The sequence below is a fragment of the Anguilla anguilla genome, chromosome 7 (assembly GCF_013347855.1).
Source record: "Anguilla anguilla isolate fAngAng1 chromosome 7, fAngAng1.pri, whole genome shotgun sequence".
NCBI lineage: Eukaryota > Metazoa > Chordata > Actinopteri > Anguilliformes > Anguillidae > Anguilla > Anguilla anguilla.
The window spans coordinates 51,189,887-51,214,820 of record NC_049207.1 but is presented as its reverse complement, the minus strand read 5'-3'; the positions used below and the strand labels follow the sequence as shown (position 1 = coordinate 51,214,820).

The window sequence follows — 24,934 nt, the reverse complement described above, 5'->3', positions numbered from 1 at the left end:
ACACCTAAAATGAACGTATATCAGGTCTCATAACAGACACAAAGAAATGTGCTCTAGCATGCAGTTGCTATGAACACACTCAATAGAAATTAAGTCCGTGAGGAGAGATCGACAGTATCTTCTGTCAGCTCAAGAAAGGTGGTGACAGAGGGACAAATGTGAGCATCGCTTCCATTTCCAATCTCATACTGCCACAGTACACACACAGACACGCACGCATGCACACACACGCACACAAAAGCACGCACAATCACACACACACACACACACACAGGCAAGCACGCACACACACACACACACATACACACATGCACGCACTTACACACCAACACATGCAAGCACGCATGAAAGCAAGCACACAATGAATGCACACATGCAAACTTTCTCACTGCACACATTCAGAATTCAGTTGTCTGAAGAGTGATGTCCTGGAATACACTGCACATTATCAGGGGGCATTTCATTCACAGGCACTCTTATGAACTGAGATTCTCTTTTGGTCAGTCCCATTAGAGAAAAAAAACTTGCTGAAAGAGAGTGCTATTTAATTAAGAGCACACGTCATTTTTTTCCACGTGCAATTCACAATGAGGCCAAATATGAATAGACCGCTTGAAACACTAATAGCATCAAATGAATGGAAAAATGTTCTATAGGGCCGCTGTACTCATGACATGCTTTTACACTGACACGCAGTTCCACTCTGTGGTAAAACAGAATGTGTGGAATCAGAGGAGGGTTTCAAAGCAGCTTGATTGAATAACGCCACAGGAATGTTGCCTTTTGACAAAAGAAAAGAGGAAATAACAGTGAGTGAGTACATGGGGCTATTATGCGGCTATGACTTCTATAAGCTAGCGATTTGATGGTGTGTAGAGACGCATGTTCCACACAAAAGAACCAGGAGCGGGAGCCTGTGGGAGAGAAAATGATCATGCTAGCCCTTCTCTAAAAAAAAACAAAAAACAAAATGGAATGGTTGAAATAAAGTAGGCAACAGAACCAGCTTTTCTGAATTTTGAAAGTGCACTCAGGCACCAATGTATACTGTAGCATGGTGGTTCTCAAAGAGGGGGGTGTGCTGTTGGGGCGGGGGGGGGGGGGGGGGGCAGTGAGGGTTTTATTTATGAACCTTTATCGATACAGGGTAGGTTGACTGAGCATGCATGCTGTTTTAGAGCAATGCCCTGTTACCCCCCCCCCCTCCATTTTCCCTAACCTGCATATCCTTGGATTGAACTTGAAGGAAAAAAGAAGTCCATTAGACACAAAAAAGAGAATAGCATACCAAACAGACCAATGTAGTCAGGGAGGCTTCAAAAGAATTCTGTTACCAAAGGAGGGTAATAGAAATATACAAATAAAAATAATCGAATGAATACATAAATAAACAAATAAATGAAACAGCCCTTTACGCACTCCTGTGCCACATCAGGGTCTCAAGGCTGACGAAACAGACCATGTAAAAGCACGCACAAAGGCCACCGCATTTGAAAGGTGGCACTGCACGTACAGTGTGCACTTGCGTTCTCACTTTCCACGGCAACAGGAAAGACTAATGGCCATATCCTGTTTGCAGGCCGTGGGACTCTGGGCATCCTCCATTAGACGCTGAACAGGGACACATCTGGGTAGAGCGCACTGGGCCCCTGGTCCACTGCCCATTTCCCATGCTCCATTGCTACGCCAGTTCAGGCATCTCAGTGAGGTGCGGACATCTTACGCATCGCTTCTCTGGAACACCCAGCTGCCCCAAAACGTTCTCACAATGTTGCTGCCATGTAGCGGCAACGTTATTGCATTGAAACAACATCCCAGTAGCACTGTGAGAACATTTCATGTTAGCTGGGTGTTAACGCTGTTTACGTCATAGGGGCACATATGCACACTCTCAATAAAGAAACTACACTACCCATACTCCCTTTCTATTTAGGCTATATAATCGCTTGGTTACCAACACATCCTGGTAACCAAGAATCAAGATGTTGATTCATTATTAAGTCTGAACCGGAATAATCAGGGTCTTAATGGCGAACTGCTGATTACCTCAAACACATGGTCACCTGCATTCATTAGGGCCAGTGATTAATATAATTATGTAGTTATAGTCTCAGAGCAAAAAATCAGGATGGTTTCAGGCACTCCAGGATCAGGGTTGCCTACCCATGAATTAATTGTTTGGAGTTTGTTAACAAGGACAAAGCCCCTTGTGAAGCAGCATTAATTTTATTTATTAATGTATTTTTTCCTCCATAGTCAGCAACCTCTCCTTAATGGCACCTTGTGGGTAGTTCATTGAACGGATCTTGGCTGGAAATCCCCATGGACCAAGGAGTCCATTATTCCTTTGGTGATCGCTAAGAACAAAGTTGAAAGAGAATCCCCCAGGTAGTTTCTTGTAGCACAACTCCCAAACGCACGTAAAAGCTCCGGTTAATATGGTATCATTTAATAAAGCACGGGCCACAACACATCCATTCTCAAAATGCACGAGAAGCAATTACGCTCAGCAAATAGCATCACGCTCATGGGAACTCCCTTTTCGTCCCTGGGAAGGGCAGGTTTAATTGCTATCTCACCTGAAAAAGATGCTCTCCCTTTCACACAATGTCTTTTCAGCTCACAAGATCATGGTAAACGTGGAGGGAGGGACATTGCATCTTGAATGCTTTGCTAAAATCAAGTGTATGTTTGAAAGGATGACATTGCAGCAAACCATGTAACACAACAATGGGTGGTAAAGATCTCTCAAAAATATATTTTGCCAGTTACACAGAAATGTGTCACCCGGAAGCCATCATAATATTGGTCTGAAAGAAATTTTAATGAATGCAAACCAGGTAAAAATAGTCTCAACACTATCTCACTAAGGTCTTCCCTCATTTATTAATTTGATTAATAAACAACAAATGCACTCATTGTGCATTTGTTGTTTATGTAATGTTTATGAGCACACAAAAAAATATATTCAGTGAATTGGTCTTCTCTGGTATAATGAGTTCTCTGTAATAAGTATAAATAAATAAATAGTGAGTTCTGAGAAAAGTTTCACATTACAGCACTTCATATATGGTTAAAATAATTATAGTTTTGCTGTCACTACACTTCTGCACAACAGAGGCAGCAGTTTATTTTCTTTCTTTTAAAGCTTTCCACAGATATATTAACCGAATAACTGAGTTGCAACTTGAATAATATCCAATACCCAGCTCTATCCATCCTAGATACTTTGCATGATGCTGAATTTCAACTTTGGTTTTGAATTAATGTATAATTCAAATTTATGAATGCATTCATGTATAAACTGTCTCTTCAGCCCAATATTCATCGAACAAGAAGGCCTCATTTTACCCTTCCGGTCCAAGAAGACGCCTCATATTTGAAAAATAACCGACACACGCCTACCTGGCCTGTTGTCCAGTGCGCCAAAATCCAAGGAATACTTCACCACGTGGTAGTTGTTCCAGACGTACAGCAGGTTGTCCCTGGGATTGTAATCCACAGCGGCGATGTACTGGTAGGAGTTGGGGAAGGGGATGTCCAGGTAGCCGTCCTTGCTCAGGTCCGTGTTGTAGATGTAGTCGATCTTATTCCCCGTGGCCTCGTTGTCGTCGTCCTCGTAGACGGACTTGACCACGTACAGGATCCCGCAGATCATGAAGGCGTTGGAGGCGGAGCGCTTGTCGTAGGCCGTCTCCCAGGTGCCCGCCAGCCGCAGGGTGTAGGGGTTCAGCTTGCTGATGACGATCTTCCCGTTGTTCTGCTCGGTGGCGTACACCACCCACAGGCCGTTCTCGTCCACCGCCAGGTCGATGTCGGACTTGCCGCCCCAGCGGTAGGGCGAGGTGTCGTGGTAGTTGGCGCTGGCGATGATGGCCTCGCCGCTCTTGATTCGCGTGCGCAGGTCGAACTTGACGATGTTGCGCGTGCGCTCCTTGTTGAAGAAGAGGGCCCCGTCGTAGACCACGAAGCCCGTCCCGTCCACCCGGTTGGGCAGTTTGTACGTGGTGGTGGGTCTGCCCGCGATGAAGTCCTCCTTGGAGGAGTACTCGGTCAGAGTGTCTGTCCTGTACGGGGTCCAGGGCATGTAGTAGATCTTGTCCGAGGCCTGCAGAGGATCTTTGCACCAGGCCCCCGACTGGTGGTCCGACGCGAAGAGGTGCTCGCTCTGGTAAACTCCCCTCAACAGGCCGGGGCACAGGAAAACTGGAGTCATAGTGGATGAGAGAGAGAGAGAGAGAGAGAGAGAGAGAGAGCAAGAGAGATAGCAATAATGAGAGAGAAAGAAAGAGAGCAAAAGAGAAGGAGACAGAGAGAGAGAGAGAGGGAGACAGAGAGAGAGGGTCACTACACAGGAATGATACAAATCTATTAGCAGAGGAAAGCCAAGTCTCCATTCATTTGATTCTTTCAGGAAATTCTCCTCATTCATCAACCTTGAACCAGACGTTTACATGACCCCCCCCCCACCCACCTCTCCCTCCTTCCCTTCAACCGAGTCTTTACACCTCACACAATTCACCATTATCTGTGAAATGTGCAGAATATCTCAGCCACATTTCATGCACAGCAAACTGCCTTTGCTTTGCTTTATTTCGCGTATCGGAGGTCATATGTCAGCAAGCAAGGCTAGAAACGGATGTCTTCAATGCAAATTACAATCAGCTCCAGGGACCGGTGAGGGATGCACATCTCACATTCGTGTCAGAAAAACGTTCCTGAAGGACAATGTTAGTTCATTTAGGTGCTCGATTTTGAGTCTCAGTTATAAATAAGGATTTTTCTTATTTGTAACTGGATGTCTTGCATAAAGTGAACTCAACCGCATATAAACATCTCTTAGTCGACACTTATTTCATAGCAGCATCTGCTGATGAAAGAAAACTTATGATGGGGAATTAGGTAATTGGTTACTGAGAGGAAAGCAGAGGGGTGTGTGTGTGTACAAAGTGTTCTAATAAGGATCCCTCCAGATGCTGCCAGGGACCCTCTCGCTGCTTTGAAATGGCGGTTTCTCTGAAATTTCAATTCAGGCATGTGGTCAAAACAATGCAATCAGTGTCTTGGAAACCAAGTTCATTTCCCTTGTATAATCCTTTAAAAACAGATGCAGCATCTTTTATTCAAACGGCCCCAATGTGATTCTATGTCTTCTCCTGTGGCCTTAAAAGTTTAATAAAGTATAATTAAAGAGGTCAATAAACAGCATCAGATTAATTGGTAGCCATTGCAGTAATTAAAACTATCGTGCAAATGGTCAACGGTCGCTTATACAATAATTTATACTGTTTTATTTTTTGGTTATTAAATAGACATGCACATGTACAGTTGTTGGATGGAACACATATAAAAAAAGCAAACTGGCTTGAATGTAGCCTCATGAAAATGACTTTAAGTAAGCCAGCCAGCCAGAGAAGTCTTCCTTTGTCAATCAGGCGATAAGGCTCTTCCTCTCCGTGATCCAAAAACAATGAAGAGGAAACGAAACTAACTTTCATCTCTATCCAACTCATGATCCATAAATAAAGTTTAAGAACACGTGGAAGTGATATTCTGTGGAGGAAGGAAAGGCTAGTGACCTGTAGTCACTTCATGTTAAACATGTCCACCATGCCACACACACGCATGCACGCACACACACACGCGCGCGCGCGCGCGGCAGGCCGACGCTTATTTCCCATCGAGGGCAGCCCCGCACAGATCTTCAGCAAAAGGAACACCCAGAGCAGAAGCTTAGTAAGTTCATGAGAAGCCTTCAGCTGAGCAATAGGATTTTAATGGCAGGCGATTTGCAGAGACATTAAAGAAATGAATTCAGAAATGGGTAAAGGGGAAAGTGACAGAAAAGGTTATTAGCAAGAAGAAGAAAAAACTTATTGCTGGGGATTTTTTTTTGCTGGGGGGTGGGGGGGGGGGGAATTATAAATGTTAATAGCTTTTTTGGCGAGACGTACGCTCTTGCGTAGATTACCCATTTTGCTGTTGAGTGTATTATCCTGTGCACTGAGGATCGCTTTGCATAAACAGCAGCATCGCATGCGAAATCGACATGATCAGTTGAGTATCAGCCAAAAAAAAAGTTCAAATTTCACGTGAGTGTGGGTCCTGTGCTTCTGTGTAGTGAAGGGCCATCGTGTAAGGACAACGTGTAGCTTATGGTCTGCCTTTGAAAGGGTATGCCTGGAGGTTACCACTATCACAGAGACTGTGATGTCATTTCCTATTTCCTGTCAGCTCCATGGATGAGCTGCTGGAGGCATCAAATGTCGCCGTTTATGTTTTATAGCAAAACATTCACACAAAAAAAGATACATCTTGGGTATTTCTACAAATTTAATGTTTTGGGAATTTCTGCTTTCCAAATCTATCGCATAAAACCTGAATCAGTGCTGTTTGCTCACTGTCTATTGAGAAATACTTATAGACCGTTAGTATGAACGTGTGCACTTATTACACGTACATTTTCACAAAAATGTGCCTGCACTGCACTGACTGCCAATTGGAAAATTGATTTGGGAATTGCCTTTTGCCGCTTGAAACATTCCCGCATGAGCATATGCATGCTGTTGCTAAGGGCAACACAACATGTACACTTTGCAGGCAGGCAGATGCGAACGTGTTTGTTGAAATGTGTCAACGCAGACAACGTGTGCAGTACACGATCTTGACGACGGGGCTGTTTATTTGCTTCTCATTACGAGCGTTGTTCTCGCTGATACTGTCACAAGGTTAAGTTATTTACACACAGTTAAGGGCAAAACACACGGTGGTTAGACTTCGGGACTTTAGAGCAACTTGAGTTTCGACAACGACACGAACAGGGAAGGGCGCAAACTCAGCAGTACAAGCGAAAAAAAAGGACGTTAAAAACAAACGGCCGGACAGAGCTAAAAAAGGAACCCCATTATTATTGGATAAAGCATAAAGCAACCACGCAGAAAAGGAGGATATGAAAGGTATTTAGTTACCTTTTTGTTCCACTTCTATTTTAGGCATTGAGGAGAGATGAGAAAGAGAAAGAGAAAAGAGAATAAATTAATGATGCAGTAGTTGTCAAGCATATTTACCTGACATAGCATACATTTTTTTTTTTTTACCAGTCCCTCGTGCCGCAAGTCTGTGATTTTTGGAGGGAAAGTTGATGCGGTAAGAAAGTGCAATGTCATACCCTGCGGAGAAAACAACGGAACTGAAGCAACTGTCAGCAGCAGGGCTCCATTCTTATCACTGCTGCTAATTCAAGGAAAATTAGAAAAGATCAACAATGTAGATAACTGGAACGTCTATTAACTTTTTTGGAATCCTCTTGTTTTTTTCCATTTTCAGCATGCAGGCGGGGTAATTGCATACATAAATTACATGCCAGCATTAGGAATATTATGCCTACTATTTAAACAGAAGTCAAATGTCAAAAGTCAATGTGGAAACATGGTCATTTCAACTGCAAAAAAATGGCAGCAATTAGTTTGTCTGAAGAGTGAACAGGTACTGGGAAATGAATAAATAAATGAATGAATGAAGATTCATTAATGGTATCACAGGATCATGCAGAATTTTTCAATGCTTGAAAAAGTCGAACAAAACCCATAAGAGAATGAGGTAATGCACTCTGATAATGATATCTTAAAAGGATTGTTAAAATGAACCTGTATTAACTGCTTGAGAATGGACAAACCATTCCTCATCAAGGAATACACATAGAATAATGAGGCATTTAAAACTGAAAAAAAAACAATCTCATTTCTTAAACATTTTGTAGCTCACATAGATACAAAACGAGTACCATATATACAGATAATGTAGAACCTAACAAACAGTCCAAATAAAATACCAAATAAAACAGAAATGTTTATGTTTCGTTGCACCCAACTAGAATGCGATAAGATGTGCATGAACAAAATGGATCTCTTAGAATAAGCTGGCCATCCAGTTTTTAAAGCCCCGAGATCCACAGACAGCAACAGTGTTTCACTCAGGCACTCTAAAAGGTCAACAGGTTCAGTCAGCACTAAGGGAAGCTTCAGATTCATTATGGGCCCAGGTAGATGAGGGTATGCTAACGCTAGTGTGCCCCATTATGCGACCCGTGGAATTTGCATATAAATTTGCAACCCTGGGCGCCGCACGTGTGAAGGAAAAAAAAAAAGACAACCCGCAAAGGGGAGACACAATAAAAACAACCAGTGCTGTGATTTGCATGGCCCACGTCCACTCTGCGAAAACCTGTGCCTTCCCCCTCCCCCCTCCCCACTCCCCACCGACACCACCCCCCAGCTGCAGCTGCCACCTAGCACCTAGATCATCCAAACCACGAACAGCACGACGGACATCTGTCCTACCCCCCGCCCCCTCGACCCCCCCCCCCCCCCCCAACAAAGCCCATGTCCGTAATCCTTCATTCAACAGGAGCGGATTAATCAGAGTTACTGGAGCTTAAACTATATTTTAATGCATAAACATACCAAACCTTTCCTTAGCAAAAAAACGTATATAATGTCAGACATTTCTCAGTCGTGCCTGCTGTGTCAAAATGGGGGGGGGGGGGGCGGTGGCAGGGGCAATCTTCAAAGAGCAGAGATGCACTGAAATCCAATAATGATACATTGAAATTGAATAGAGAATATTGTTTCTGTTTGGCATTCAGAATGTAATTTAAATTGAGGATCCACCACGGGTGAAAAACATGTAAATAATAAATATTAATGTTATTATAAATGAATGTATATCCATATGAATCAATATTACCGGTATCTCTACCGGAAAGCATCATTCCAAAATAGATTAACTCATCTGAGGCGAACAGCTTTGATGGCAAATATGATAAATTACACATGAGCCAAAATTAGTTTTGTTTTACCGGGAAGCAGTAGATTATTTCTTTTTGTATGCTAAGAAATGAGAAAGCTATATTACTTTACAGAATACAATTGCTCTGAAAAAAATAATATTTGTTTAACAAGTTTTTTCCAAAAAACTAATTTTCCAAAAAACCTGCTGGCACCTAAAATAATTATTTAAACAGAATCTGACAAAATGAATCTTCATTAACATACTATGTTTTAAAATTCGATATTAGGGAGCTGTATTGTGGGTATAAAAATGTGCATAATCATATTCATTCATGCAACAGCATGACTATCCCAAAATTACATCTTGACTACAACAAATCTGCAATCTAGGACTAAGGTCACTTGCAGTAAAATGCTCAGATAGTCTGAAATAACTTGTAGTGCAACAACAATGACATAATTAATTATATGCCATCTAAATTTATCACAACAAAAAAAAAACCACAAAACAAGACCTGTCATCTACACTGGGTCTTCATTATCTGTCTCCTCCGTCATTTAGCTATCTGCATTTAGTTTAGCATACAACACATATTTCCAGCCCGCTCCTCTTCCATTCCATTGCACACAGTTTACACATATGTTGTCATGGAGAAAACTGCACTTGACAAAGTGTAAATGAGATCCTCTGAATACTTGTACTTCCACGACTTCGCACTCCCTCCTTTCTACTGCTCTCTCAAAATGCACTGCTACACAATACAAGTCTGCAGCTCGCCAGGGAAACTTTCCGAAAGTTATTCATTATACCACACAGACCTCTGCCCAGCTATTGTCGGGAGGAATAGATTGGTGTAGCCAGGTTAGCCTAGCGCCAAGGACAAGCATGTATAAAAAGAATGCTTACCTGGCTGACTTCAAAGCAGACTAATCTGTAGAAGAGCTGGAGCAAACGGAGCTTTTGAGCAAACTTAATCAAAAGAACCGAAGGCGGCGGGGTTTACCCTTCAACTTCTGCAATGCCTTTCTCGGAGTCAGTTAACTTAATACACCGTCAATGCTTCTCTACACAAAAAGACACGGTTGTAGAGTCTGTTATTTGTAATATAATAATGGCAGTGATTAATATGAGCCTTCACAATCTATTAGTGTGGGATTCCTGACCTGGAACATTCCATATGCCTACCCAATTCTACAGCTTATCAACATTGTGAGTTCTGAGAATGCAATCTTCAAAAGCTCCCCATTCCATCCACAAGATGCAAGATGAAATATTGTAAAACTGCAAATGATTTATAGACAGAATAGTTAGAAATACTATTTCTACATATATACAATTATGTGCACCGCACACACCTACAAGAAGCTCTTTTCTTCTTTTACTTTGAATTCCAGAACATTCTTCTAAGACCGAGGACATACTTCAGAGGATTTAGAATAAGTAATCATTGTGCTGTCTGTCAATTATAGTAAATAAGATAAGTCAGGAGGAGGGAATACCTCATCTACTTTAGTGAGCTAAATTTACTTTAAAAAAAAAGATAATTGCAGTGAAGATACAGGATTCATGCTAAATGAACAGTGATCCAGTCATGGAATCTGTGTGAGGTACGGCTGTATGGATAGGTATTTTAATAATTAACATTCCATTTTATCACAGTGACTGTGAGGTAATCCAAATGAGATCATTACAGCCAGAGAGCCTAATAGAGATTCATGGTTGAATGGGGCTCACTGTCATCTCATCTTCATCTGTGCGGAAACTGTGAACAGAATCCTTATTATTAACTCACCTACTCGACAGCACATGGTTAAGGATATGGGAGGTCAAAACTGTAGTCTCTGGGCACCTTGTGTGTTTCAAACCCTTGACAATCCTGTGCTACTGTAGCAGTTTCAGATGACTGGACTACAGCCAACCAATCAACCATGAGGGCAAGTACCAGGTGACAACAAAAAAGCAAAACAACACAAAAACACTGGGAGTTAAAATAACCTGCTTTTGTTTTCCTAATTGGGCCTTGATCTTTGCTACTTTGAAAGTGTATAAATGAAAATAAATAAGGGGCAAAAAAGCACTTAACTAATTTCCGAATCTCATTACCGATGCAAAACGCCGGGACCCCGCATTAACATGGGCGGCCACAGGGGGCGCCCCGACGTATCTGATCGACAATTAAACCCCTCGGTCCCGGCGTTTACCGCCCCAAACAACCGCGCCACAAACCCGCGCGCGGAGAACGAGGCCTGATCGATTATAACTGCGCGCGGGGCTATTAGCGAAACGGCTCCCCGAGCCCCAGCCTCACCCCGAACGCACTGTGATTTATAGAACACCGCTAATCAGGCTCTTCCTCCGCAATTACGCATTCAATTTGCTATAAAAACATTTTTGCTGGCAATGACTTTTTGCTGCCTTATGATGCGTCCCAAATTAGTTTTTAACTATGTTACACATCATATCCTCTGATAAGATGGTCATCTTTCGGAAAGGAAGGAAACCTGCTACTCACAAATGTGCAGATGTACATGCAACGTCCTTTCCTTCTGCCGCCTAGTTACTGTTTAGTTGCTTTGTGTTATGAAGTTGGATTTTGGCTAACGCCAATTTAGTTGGCAAGAAGGATGAAAAAATATTGTAAATCAATGCAATATTATTTAATTGTGAGTCATGGGGCTAGTGGAGTTTCTGCTTACCAATGATAGGCAAAACACAAGGAAGATGGTAGTTTTACATTTCTACATCCATACATCACATTCTGACATCAACTGGAAAGAAAAAAAAAAAAACAATATTCCTTGATGCAATATAACACAACTTAGAGCAATGAGACAAATCCTTTTACTGTAGTTTCATCTTCAGGTATTCTCAATCATTGTCAGATCACTTTATATTAAAGAGTAATGGAGGCTGCGAGTCGATTTTTCTCTGAAAAAAAAAGGGAGCAGAAACAGGGCTTATTACTAAAAATCCATCTGACACTATCGAATCGCTGGGAGCAATCCAATAACTGACCCCGGGCGTTCTGCTGCGGAGGCTCTTCTCCGCGACCCTCTGATTCCCGGCCTATCGACCCCCCGATTTAACCCGCTCTCCATCTTCACTCCGCCCTCTACGCGCCTCTCCTCGGACACGGCTCGCCTCGCTGGGCCGACGCGGCCCGCAAGCGAAACGAACGAACGAACGAACGACACGCGCATCGATTCGTAAAACACGGACGTTTTCGCGTTCGGCTCGGAAGTCGAGCGGTGAGCCGTTCGCCGCTAGCCGCTAACCGTTGCGGTCCCGCAGCCCGGAGGGTGGGGTGGGGGGTGGGGGGCGGGGGGGGATTCTGACGTCATGGCGACGAGAGCGTGCGTCGAAGCGCGAAAGTAACGGCTCTCGCTGAGATCACCCCGCGTGAGGCGACGCGGCGCACTTTGAGCGGCTCAAATCACCGACGTGTTACACACCCTCCGCTGCCAGCGATTACGCCATTATTTCCACAGCACCTATTTGGAGGGGAGGGGAGAAAAAAATAAATAATAATAATCCCCTCTCAGCAGATGGCGCGTTCGGTTGCTCACTTTCTGCGGCCTTATTTTTAGAGGGTTCGTGCGCGCCCTTCCTAACGGGATTAAGAGGAAAGCTCCCGCCAGCCACATCCTCCTCCGCCGCGGCGACCGACGTGGCAACCCGCCGCACGCCTCCCGGTCGAGGTCACAGGTGTTCTTTGTTCCTGGGACAACAAAGGCACACCGTGCCCCGCGTATCGTCGTCACGTAATGCGAACGCACAACAGACACGACGCGCGCGTAAGTGGGACAAATTGTTTTCGGAATCTATTTTTCCACCGGCGCCCGGCGATGCTAACTCGCGGCAGCGGAAGCAGGTGCACGGCGTCCCGCCGAAACGCGGTTTAATTATTTGACCGTTCGCGAATAATTTCAACCGTGGAGACTGTGGTTAAATCGGTACGCTGACAACGGTCCAAAAGATTAGGTTTTATGCCGCACGTTCACTACTGCTAATATGAATTTATCTTGTATATAAATAAATAAACGTATGCTTTGGTGAAATAAAATCAATGGTAATTAATGTCTGAGCTTTCATCTGAGCACGTGTACTGTATCGTGCCGCTAACTGGATCCGTTTCGATGTGCTCTGTTCCCTCCTGTTTCCAGCAGAGCTCCGTGAGGTTCGGACTCCTCATTATTTCAGAAACCCCACGGGGGGTCTGGACCATTGTTATTCCGCGTGTGACAGCGAGACATCGAATGCACTGCACGCGTGCTCAAACGTTCGTACCTATAAATACAACCTGCGCGCTAGCTGAAAGAAAATCATTCACGATACGCCAAAACCATCCAAAAATATATATATATATAAAAAATGTGGTAATCAGCATCTGAATTAATCACATAAATCAAGGTCAACAACACTTCCCATGGTAACGGCGTGCAAAATTATTTTTAATTGGTTGTATAGGGTTACTTGGAGAGCCAGATCCAGATATAGGTCGCGACGAAAAATTTGGCTGGTTCTAAAACAGAGGTCAGTGTAGAGTCACGTAGAGAGCCAGACTCATCCAAGGCTTATTTTCACAATCAAACTGCCAGAAATTGTAATTTGTTAGGTGAGGCCTCAATTAATCAGGCCTGTGTGCAAGGCTGGGTTCAGAAGGGCTCAGTGCTGACCTCTGAAAGGACCTACTCATAAAACGGACAATGGCACAAAAAGCAAATGTGAAACTGGAGAGGAAGGACAACGGGCCTTTGTGACTTTTTACCACTGGATGAAAGTCAAGGTCAGGGGTGACCAGAGCCGGCCTGGAAGTTCCAGCCATGATAATATGTCATCATAAAAGGCCTGCCAAGAATGAGCTCAAAGAGTACCATATGAGCACGGCCATGGCTGTAATCCAGCTTATGGCACACACACACGACCACATACACATACGCATGAACACACACATGAACACATGCAATCTCACACACAGAAATGTGTGCACGTGCACACATGCACACACACACACACACACACACAAACACATGCACACAGACACACATGCACACATGACCACACACAATCTCACACAGAGAAATGCATGCACGTTCATGCACACACACACATGCAAGCGCACATGTGCCCACATGCACACATACACACACAAGCACACATGCGCCCACACACACACACACACACACAAAACATGCTGACTGAAAAAAAAAGATTTATCTTCAATTCACTTTTGATTTGGTGAGTCAATAATAATTATAATTACATTTCTGGCTACTGTCGTTCAAATCAATGCTTAAATTATAAAGATAATGCCTCTTGTTTAATTGGAGAACAATAGTGCTTGATTGCTTGACTACTCACTTCATTTTCCAAAAAAAATACTTAAGCTTTATACACACACGCACACACACACACACACATTTGGACCCTCCCGTGCACACACTGTCATAATGGTACAGAGGCGCTCCCTTGTTGGGAGTCTGCTGACAGAGTGCTGATAGGGAGAGCAGGTAGGCTCTCCTGGAAGAACGGCATCATGGGTAAAACGCTCCGCAGAAAGTGGAAAAGAAGAGACAACTTGTCAGCGGGATGTAAAGTAAAGATTCTTCGCTGATGAACTGGTTTAGAAGTCTCCTATTTCTCTATCCGATACTTGACCCATTACAATGGCAATTGCTCTGCCCAAAGACTTTTCCAAACCAGGAATCTTCCCAGTAATTCAGTGAAACCTGCTTGTCGACAGTCATTTGGTAAGTCATACTAGCTATGATGCAGTTGCATCAAATACAAAGGACTAAACAGCGTTTATAAAGGTAGCTGATCTTAAATGACAATTTATCCTATAAAAGATCCACACCACAGTGAAGATAATTAATTACTCTTCAGGTTCTTTAGTGGCAAACACAAATTATCCAGCCGTTTTTTATAGCGATACATATTGACTTGTGTTTTAGGGAAAGCAGTGCCGGTCCTCTAATTTACTTAATTTTCTATGAATTTGCTTAGTAGACACCATTACCCAAGGTGACAGACAACTTTTACCCATGGTGCATGCTGATATTCTTTTATGGATTTTCACAGTGGCAAATTAAGTACAGTGGCTGGCTCAGGGGTGTACTAGCCAGCCTCTCACCAAGGTTTTAACCCAGAAACATCTCAAGAGTCCGGTCCTCTGTCCATTACACTACCAGCCGCCCCCCCCCGCCCCCCCCCCCCCCCCGACTGAATCTAACCATCATAGCGGGAATAATGAGATTCCATCTGCCTTAATGACCGGTGCCATGACCCTTTCCCTGTTCTACTTGAAGGATTCCTTTTTTCCCTAAGAGCTCGCCTAATTGATGTGCTTTATGCACTTTTTTTTTTACACCTATAGGGAAAAGGACAGTGACTGGTGCAGCCAAGCTTGGTTCAGTTCACTACTCTCTGTCCCCTTGGCAAACTGCTGCTTTTTGGAATGGAATGGAAGGTCACCCTTTCAAATCCCCCCACCATTGCCTACTCATTTTTTAATTTGGAATATATATCAAGTGGATTTAAATGCAATTTTAGCAATCCAGTAAAATACGTTAGAGACTAGAGACTAAACAAACAATGAACTGCAGTACATGGTATTCGGTCCTGTAAATGGTTAAATCCCATATGTGCGCACTACACAGTTTTGCACAGAACGCCGAGCAAGTCATCGTGTTCAACTTAATCAACTGTTTCAGGGCGAGGCAAACATCTGTTTGTGCGCAACAAAAACTGACACGACAAGAAAATAAAGAAAAAAAGACACAATGCTGAGGCTGGCACTGCACACAAAAGCCATGACGCTAGCACACTCCCCTTGAGTCAGCAGGCGCTGCTATCCTAACTCGGAGGCCAGCAAACCCTGCCAAGTCTGCCAGAGACAATGGACGACCATGGATTGTACTGACTGAGCATCCTGTGTGGATCCCTTTCTCCCCCCTTCATCCTGTTCCTCTGTCCGTGGTGCTTTTTTGTGCGGAGATTCCGTTCACACCTCAGATTTTCCTCACACGTTTTTTACTGCGATGGCTGCCGTCCGCCACAACGTACTTTCCCCACAGACACTCCCCTGGAAAACCCTGCGCTCGACAGACACAGCATTTCCCGCAACTCGCCAGTGCTGTTGATGAAATCTGGCCTTGGACCGAGGAGGAAAGGCCTTTCCGTGGACGTGATATGCCACTCGGTTTATTTTATTATTATTATTATTTATTTTTTAATACTTGTGTATTTGGCTGCCAACAAACTTAAGAAGTAATCACAGAGGACAGATGACAGATTTCTCCCCTTTACGAGCGAGCGCTCCGCAGTCCCGATATCCAATATGGATGCCCGCGTCGCGTCTGCCGTTATTTTGTTAGCAGCAGAAGGTCATTCTCCGGTGCCGTTGAGCAATCACTTGAGTGCCATAATAACGCCGTGACCTCGCGCAGTTTATAGGAAACAATGATAGCACTCCAGCTCAGAAATGCAATCACCCGCCACCGGCCCTCCACGCAGTGGCCGTATCCATCGGTGCAATGCTAGCACGCCGACTTTCTGCGAGTTTATAATGTCTAAATGTCCCAGCGTGTGCTAACGTTAATCATTCTGAGCTCCGCGAATATTCCTGTCGAAATATTAACACAGCCATGCGAGGGTGTCTGGATCTCACTTTGTGACTTTGTGACAGACTCTCCGTGGGACCCGCGCGATTCCCAGCGGTACGGGACAGAGTGGCGTCGAGGCGCGTGGTTTTATCGTTTTATTTGTCGGGACAGGACACCACAGGACGTGCACGCAGCACACAGGGACCGGAAATCATGGGAAATGCTGAAGAGCAGACACTTGGGACATTTAAGATTGGCGTTTACACTAAACTCCCAACAGACTCAGCTCGTATGTTATGAAGCTTCAAAATATGTGCATTAGAATAAAAAAAATAAATAAAAATAAACTACATACATGAATACAACAGGCCTCTGCTTCTGAAAATGATTTGCCTTTGCGCATTAAAATAAAGGGATGAAACAAGCTTACAAAAACACAGGGAAAAAGTTGGATGTGAGAACAAATGGTGGACACACTGGGCCTCTCAGGAATACAAACGATTTAGTGAATCTCCGCTGAAATGTGTTCTCAAATAGCTGAAAGGGAAATAGCACTGTGAAGTCCTGGAAAATGCACACAAAAGACTCGATATATTATATTCAGAATATGGTTGAATATGGTGCAGTTACTCCAAATATTTTATGTTTCTGACAGTTTGAACGCCCAATGTACTTATAATACACACAGTGTACTTTTATTTAAACTACATTATTCTACATGCATCACCTGTGATGCCTTTCGCCTTGAACAATCTAATTAATTATCATTGGTCTAATGCTGATAATTTGGCATTTCAAATACACAATACAAGATAATGCATGCTATTATTCAATTACTCCAAACGCAAATAGATTAAATAAGAAATAAACTTGAAAAACAGTGTAAAATATATAGCATTTAAGATCCAAAATACATTCCATAGTTGTAGCCAATATATTCTGCAAACAATAGTTTTGAATTGTAGCAAAGAGAGGTACTTACTGTACGGGACGCATTCGTATTGGACCTCCAAGTACTTGAACGTTCCTGGGCAAGGGTCCGGAAAGACGTCCGATCCCACGACTACAGCGCACTGAGTCCTGTTATTGCACCTGCGAATAAACAAATTCATTTAATTTAGCAGAGCGTGTAACCCAGAGCAACCTGCACGGCTTAAATACAATCCATGAACACAGCCAGATATCTGCTGGGTATTAAAAAACGGTATGTGTTTTCAGGCACCATTTAAGTATTGATGTACCTTGCTCAAGGTAAAATAGTAGAGCCCCACCTGGGATTTCTAACCCTTAACCTTTGAGTTATAAGCCCAGTTCCCTAACCATAATGCAACCAGCGCCAGCAAATGTTCATAAAAGCACATCTCCACCGGCACAAAACAATACCAATATACAACGATGCCTCAGAACAAGATAAAACGATGTGGAACTCATGAGACAAAGCACCCGGGCTATAAAAAAAAACAGACGTATAAAAACGGTTCATTCTCGGGCCAAACGCGCTGTTTTTCCATGGCGACTACAGCGAAGAGCGCATTGTCCCTGAAGAGAAAAAAAAAAATCAATCTTAATGCAAGTGGGGTCCAGTGCTGCTCGCATTAAGACCATAATTACAATACTGGCACAAAGGATGGCCTGAAGCCTTCTACAGCATACAGTGTGGATTTCATTAAATGGACTCAATCATCTTTTATTTATTATTTTAGACCTACATACATCAACAGATTTTATTAAACTTTTTAGGCTGTCAGAACTATATTCAACAGAGCTGTTCAATGCACTTACTTACTGAAATACTATATTTACTGTGTGTGTGTATATATATATATATATATATATATATATGCAGTGGATGAGTAACTGTCATCATTTCTGTTCACTGAAATGACAAACCTACCTTTTCCAAACAAACACAACCTCAATGAACTACATATAAAAGTTATCTTTGGTTACAGCTCAACCAGTACTCAATATAGGCAGATCTGAAACGTCAACACACAGTCAACAGACCACAGAATCACTCAAGCGTGAATGGTGATTAATTTCTATTACTAAAGAGGTCTCCCCTGGACTGCTAATGTAATTGGATTTCAGCACTTCATTTTGTTTTTGACGATAATCTTGATTAACCACAGTCTAGTATATTTGATTGCTTGGTTAACAATGCGTAGTAATTGATTGAGGATATATTAAAGTAAACAGTGTACAACTGGTGCCTATGAAATCGAATGAGCCACCAGAAACTGTAGTTCAGATGCCATGGATTTGGACGAGCTGCTTAGAACTTGGCCGGAAGCCATACTAACCAACCTTGCCTTCACCTTATCAAATGACCGAAGCTTAGCAGAGCCGTGATTGGTCAGTACACAAGAAGGAGAAAGACCTAATAAATTAAGAAGTCTGGCAAACCAGTCTGGACCAGACCAAAAAAAAAAAAAAGGAGAAAACACCCCTTCTGGTTGGGGACACTTCTGTGGAAGCTGTAATGTAATCGCTAAAAGATTAAATTATGAAAATGAAGTACTGTGATCATCATCACATATCCCATGGTATTTTAGGTGATTAGCCCTGGTGTTTATTTATATTATTCATTAGTTTCTTCAAAAACCCATAGCTTACAAGTTCTCACATTATCCATTTATACTGCTTGGATATTTAGTGAATAAAGGTCAACTCTACCGTGCTCAATGGTGCAATAATATTGGTCTCAACTGAGACCCGATACTGAAGCTCTTCCTTGACAACGGTGATATATTCCCACCCTTGCTGTCCTGCCCAATTATGTTCCTCCAGTCAGGCCCCCTAATCTTGTGTTTAATCATTTAATTAAAAGCCTGTGACCCCCCCCACAAAAAAGCTGCAAGTAATCAGATGCCAAATAGTGACCATGCATCACCAGAGGGACCTGCATAACTGACATGGATAATGTGCAAAATTCTGATCCCAAATTTGCTGGCCATACTGGAATTAAAAGCCCTACATACATACATTCATCCATCCACTATCTAACCTGCTTATTCCTGGGTTGGAAGGCTGGAGCCTATCCCAGCATGCATTGGGCAAGAGGCAGAAATACATCCTGGACAGATCACCAATCCACTGCAGTGCACACACCGTTCACTTACACACACATACCACATATCTACAGGCAATTTAAGGTCTCCAACTAGTCTAACCTGGGTGTCTTTGGACTGTGGGAAGAAAACGGAGTACCTGGAAGAGCTCCAAGCCAACATGGGGAGAGCATGCAAACTCCACACAGAAAGGCCCCGGCCACGATTTGAATGTGGGACGGTCTTGGTGTGAGGCGGCAGTGTTAACCACTGCCCATTTATTTTAAAAAAATATTACTGTTAAATATACTGGTTTTCATGCGTATTGTGTTGCTATAGTTATTTCCCTCCAATTTGCAAGTCTCTCCATGAGTGTTTAGCAGTCATGCTATGTTTTATAATAAGAGAGACTAAAGCTTTATCACGCTTACATATTCCATTTGATTTGCCAGCCTAATTTTTAATGCACTTACGGTTCATGATTGGTTTTCTGCCCATTTTTTTTTTTTTTTTGTGCATTTCCACTGTAAACCGGCTTTGTGACAGTGTCTCTGAACTGAATTGAATACAACACTATCTGTATGTAAATACATTAAGCAAACATTTCAACACTGACCTGTCAAATCTTACTGCACAGCAGCTCTCTGACTGTTTTAATGTACTTATTTATTAGTGCTGGTCTTTACAATACAAGTCAGACAAGGTCACAGGAAACTGACACAGTGATTCATACAGTACAATTAAAAGGCTCCTTTACATTTTAATTAACATTGATCCCGGCGAGAAATAATCGATATCGTTGCGAAGGAAGGCGAAGGACCCTCTCAGTTTAACCGGGGTCTAACCAGATGAAAGAGAATTTCCATCAACATCTAAGTTTTATAGGATCAAGACCACTACATCAGTCACTCACCACTAGAGGATACAGAGCACCTATGTCAAACATGGCTCCAACGCCTGCCGATTATCTGAAGAGTTAAGTTCAACGGCGTAAATGTCAGTCACACGCAGGCTCAGGTCTATGAAACAGCCAGAGATTACACACCCTTCCTTACTGTGAGGCTCGTCCTCATATTATCTCAAATATAAACGCAATAAATAATTGTCAGGGCTGTCACTGTTCAAACTTTTATTGACCATCAATAAATAAGCCAACAAAATTTATAAATGTTGCTCATGAATAATCACGCTTCATTATTTTGACCTTCCTTCCTCTTTCCTTTCTCACAAATTACATCAACAACCAATACTGCCCTTGTTTACATTTTGTCTCTTTCTACAATAAATATGAACCCCCATGAACCGTCGACTGCTTCTGAGGCAATCACACAAGACACCAGGACTTATGGATTAAAAGATCTGGATATTTAATAGGGTGTTTGAATTGGGGGGGGGCTGCATTAATGCCCAGAGACAGCGATATTTAAAGGTTAACATCATTAAAACGAGGAACGAGGAAATTGTCGTGTGCAGCGAGCGCTCATCTGTATGCACGCACACACACATATGAATATACACACTGCCTTGTAAAAGCTATGGATGAATGACATAAAGCTATGCACCGCTGCATGATGAAGATTACATTTACCTAATCCATGGCTTACTGTTTATCTTGAGCTACATTCACAGCATTACTCCCATAAAAAATGCAGGATTTACATTCATTCTACAACAAGTCAACCTGAATACGAGGTTGAATATGTCTATTCAGGTTTAAAATAATGAATGCATACGCATTTCATCACCACCAATATTTCTTGCGGCATGATCTATGTTCAAAAACAACGCAACATTGTGAGGAAAACAGTTATATTTTCAGCTGCCAGATCAATGATACACAACCAAATCAGCGGTAAAGACAGTTTGCACTCAAGGTCTCGACATCATTATTTCAGACATGTTTGCTAGAACTAAATTAGCCAGGTCAAAGACCTTAAAGAGTAACACAAGGTAATTCAAGTTTGAGTTATTCCTGATACAGCTATGTTTGGTCTCTCCATTTAAACCCCCTGTCTTAGTGCATTTCTTTGAACATGTGATTTTCGTCAGATATATATTCCCAAATTAGACCATGCAGCACTGGGGATAATAAATAGGCATCGATGTCTACAGTAATCCACAGACCCTCTGATCATAGCATGGCCACAGCATACTGAAGTTTATAAACGACAATGAATTCCCTGGACCAATGTCTTAAAAATACCGATAAACCCAGACACGGATAACGCAATTGATTTTACCTCCCGGGTTTAGCGGTAATATCTTGTTTCATTTCAACATTTCTTTAAACTTTATCTCCGGCATAAAACTGTCAAGATGACATTTACATGTGCGTTCGCTCGCTCGCTTTTTTTTTTTTTTTTTCCTCCACGAGGCGCGCCAAATGTGTTAATTTTTACAGGTTTTTCCATCCGTCTCCTCGGACCAGCGGTAATACCTCAGAAATGACGGATATTGGTATTAACCTGCTGCAGTCAGTCAGACGGGCCACTTTTATGTCGACGCTCGCCAGTTTCTCTGACTCGTAATTTTTTCCGATTTGGAGGCGGGGGGGGTGGGGTCTAGGGGGCCCGGTCTGTCATTTGTCACCCCCCGGGCAGATTAGGTCCCGGGGACAAAGAGCCGGGAACGGCGGTATCCGCCACGCCGGTGAGGGAACCGTGTAAGCAGAAAGGTAATCACCGCTTATCCCAAAAACAATATAAGGGCCGTCCCCGCTGCGCGGGCGCCTGGCAACGGCGCGGGTGTCGGGGAACAGCGAAAGGCGCTCTTAACGAGATCGAGATTTATGGGCCCCGATGCCTGTGCCACCGACTAATTAGACTGGCCACATCTCGCAGCGTGCGCTCCACCAAGTCCTCGCCGGTGTTCTCTGAGAGAGAGAGAATCTGCCAGCCGCACCCCCCACCATCCCACCCGCCCCCCCAGAAAAGGGAACAGCATTTAACATATTTAACTAAGCAAGCATCCCGGTATCCCCCATCTCTCCTGTGTGCGTGTGTGTGTGCGAGTGTGTGCGTGTCTGTGCGTCTGCGTATGTGTGTGTGTGTATGTGCGTGTGTGTGTGAGTGAGTCTGTATGTGCGTGTGTGTGTTTGTGAATGTGTGTGCGTGTGTGTGTGTATCTGTGCGCCTGTGTCTGTGTGTGCGTGTGTGTGTGTGAGTGAGTCTGTATGTATGCGTGTGTGTGTGTGTGCGCATGTGTGGGTGTGTGAGTCTGTATGTATGTGTGTGTGCGTGTGTCTGTGTGTGTTTGTGACTGTGTGTGCATGTGTGTGTGTGAGTCTGTATGTCTGTGTGTGTGTGTGCGCGCTGGCCGCGAGCCGAACATTTCTGTCAGCCTGATAAACAAACCAAAAAAAACAAAAAAACCCGAAACAGCGGTAGGTCTGCGAGCGGTACATGCCAGGTAGAGCACGTCACGCAGAGAAAAGCCCAGCAGCCACGATACCGGTAAGGGTCATATAAATGAGCACTGGACGAACACGGAGCGCGCTGCCCATGCTAAAGAGATGGTGGGGCTGACTGACAGGCAGGTCAATACCCAGGTTTCTCTATGGGGACCCATTAGTCCTCTGTAATGGCCTTACAGTTGAGAGTAGACTCAATTCATTATCCTTCGCAGCTGTATTGCAAAGCATCCATCTTTCTGATTTTCCCTCCTTCTCTCTGTTGGCACGGAAAGCCTTAAATCTGCATGACCACTTCAAATAAGCACCAGTCCCAAAAGCATCAGCCCGCCACCGCCGGGCCCCTCCATCTTCCCCCCTGCCCCCCCCCCCCCCCCCCCCCATTGCCGGCGATCATAAATAGTCGGTATTTTGAGCTCAAGTGTAGTATAATGGCTGGTGCTGTAACTCCAAGCTTGCAGGTTTGAATCCCAGCTAAGGTGCTGCCATTGTAACTTTCAGCCCGATACTTAACATGAATCGCTTCTGTAAAAAAATATCCAGCCGTATAAATAGGTCGCATGTAAACATGTAATCTGCGCAAGTCAGTCCGGGTAAGAGTGTTGGCTAAATGCTATAATGTGCATTTCAAAATTGCTGGGTTTCCATGGCGAAACACTCGGCATGCCTCTCGTTCCCCGAAGTGGCCTCAATCTGCACAAGTGCAAGGCCGGGAATACGCAAACAATATTAGAACGGCACTTCGGGTTCCCACCTCAGGAAATTTGATTTGAACTAACGGCAAAATGGGCATAAAACAATAAGGTTTCATTTCCAAATGCACGTATTCAACCGGAAAGGACCCATAAGCAGTCTGTTAAATTGTATCAATGCGAGGCTCACAGTTGAAGAGGCTAAACTATCGTTTTGAGGGTGAATCTGATCATGGAAATTCTATGCAGTTGTTATGTAAGCATCTGTTATGGCTTGAAAACCTGCACTTGTGTGTGTCCACTGAATCATCTCAACAATCATAAGTGTTCGCAGGCATTTTATCCGCTTGTGACCACACAGGGTCCAAGCCTTTTATCATTTAAAATGTGATAATAAAATAAACACAGAAAATTGGACAGACAAAAAACACAAGTGTGGTTCAGCTTAAATTAATTTGTGAAGGGATCCATATTCAAGTACAGTTTGAAAAAACATTTTCTTCCTGGCTATCAAAACTTTCTTTTGGTTAAGTTTTTTTTGTTGCTCGGATCCAGTTTTATTTATTTAATTTTTTTTGCCTGGCTGTTCATATCGGTTCTAGAAAGTGACTCATATCCGATATCCTGAAATGTGCGTGTTTCTCCACTGACATGCCACATCCTTGTTGTTCCGCCTGCTTCTTTCCAACACTTAACCTGTCACATTGAGAGCGAAGTAAAAATCGCTTCAGGGATGTTACCTCCGGTTTTGGCAGGGTATGCTCTTCTGCACCAATCACGTTTTTGATCAAGGACACACCACCATACTAAACGCACGCGCGGCCTGAGCAATTTTGTTAATGCGCATGCTAATCGTACGGCTGTTCATTTCCATTGGAAATTTCAGTTGGAATTGAAAACATGCAAACACACAACTCTGTTCACACTGTTCTAGAAACAGCTGAACACATCGGAAATGAACGTTCAGCTGCAGTCAGAATGTAGCCTTCGTAAAACTTCCCTTACACTTCATCGTACGCTACATCCTGTTTTCTCCCGAGTAGACGGATTTTTAAAAAGTTGAGGGAAGATGTGGGGGGAGGGGGGAAAAAAAAGTTGTGCTAGCTTAGCAAGGTTCAAAACATGCACACAGCTTTTTTCCGTGAGATTACACGGACGCGAACTTCCAAATACCACGAGGCGGAATTTCGCGGCCGTGGAAATAATCCTCCTCAAGCTGTGTTTTGCATCTGGCCGTGCCGCCATTGTCAGGACCAGGTTGCGGAAAAGATTACGCTCACACACACACACACACACACACACACACACACACACACACGGGCCGGTCCTGGCATTTCGTCTATTTTATTTTATGCACTTTGTTCCAGAGATAAGCTCCCTCTCATCCTC

General features: G+C 43.4%; 1 protein-coding gene across 17 annotated transcripts in view; it reads right to left on the bottom strand.

Annotated features, from left to right (window-relative positions):
• Nucleotides 1-24,934, bottom strand: part of LOC118231730 (adhesion G protein-coupled receptor L3-like) — a 219,281-nt gene that overhangs the window by 89,305 nt on the left and 105,042 nt on the right. For 13 of the 17 annotated variants that reach the window (XM_035425857.1, XM_035425861.1, XM_035425867.1 and 10 more), the window contains exons 5-7: nucleotides 17,377-17,486; nucleotides 6,969-6,983; nucleotides 3,406-4,206 (exon numbers count right to left, since the gene is read on the bottom strand). In XM_035425857.1, the coding sequence (XP_035281748.1) occupies nucleotides 3,406-4,206; nucleotides 6,969-6,983; nucleotides 17,377-17,486 (926 nt within the window). The remainder of the gene's footprint in view (nucleotides 1-3,405; nucleotides 4,207-6,968; nucleotides 6,984-17,376; nucleotides 17,487-24,934) is intronic. The other 4 variants (XM_035425858.1, XM_035425874.1, XM_035425871.1 and 1 more) reach the window with 1 other exon arrangement.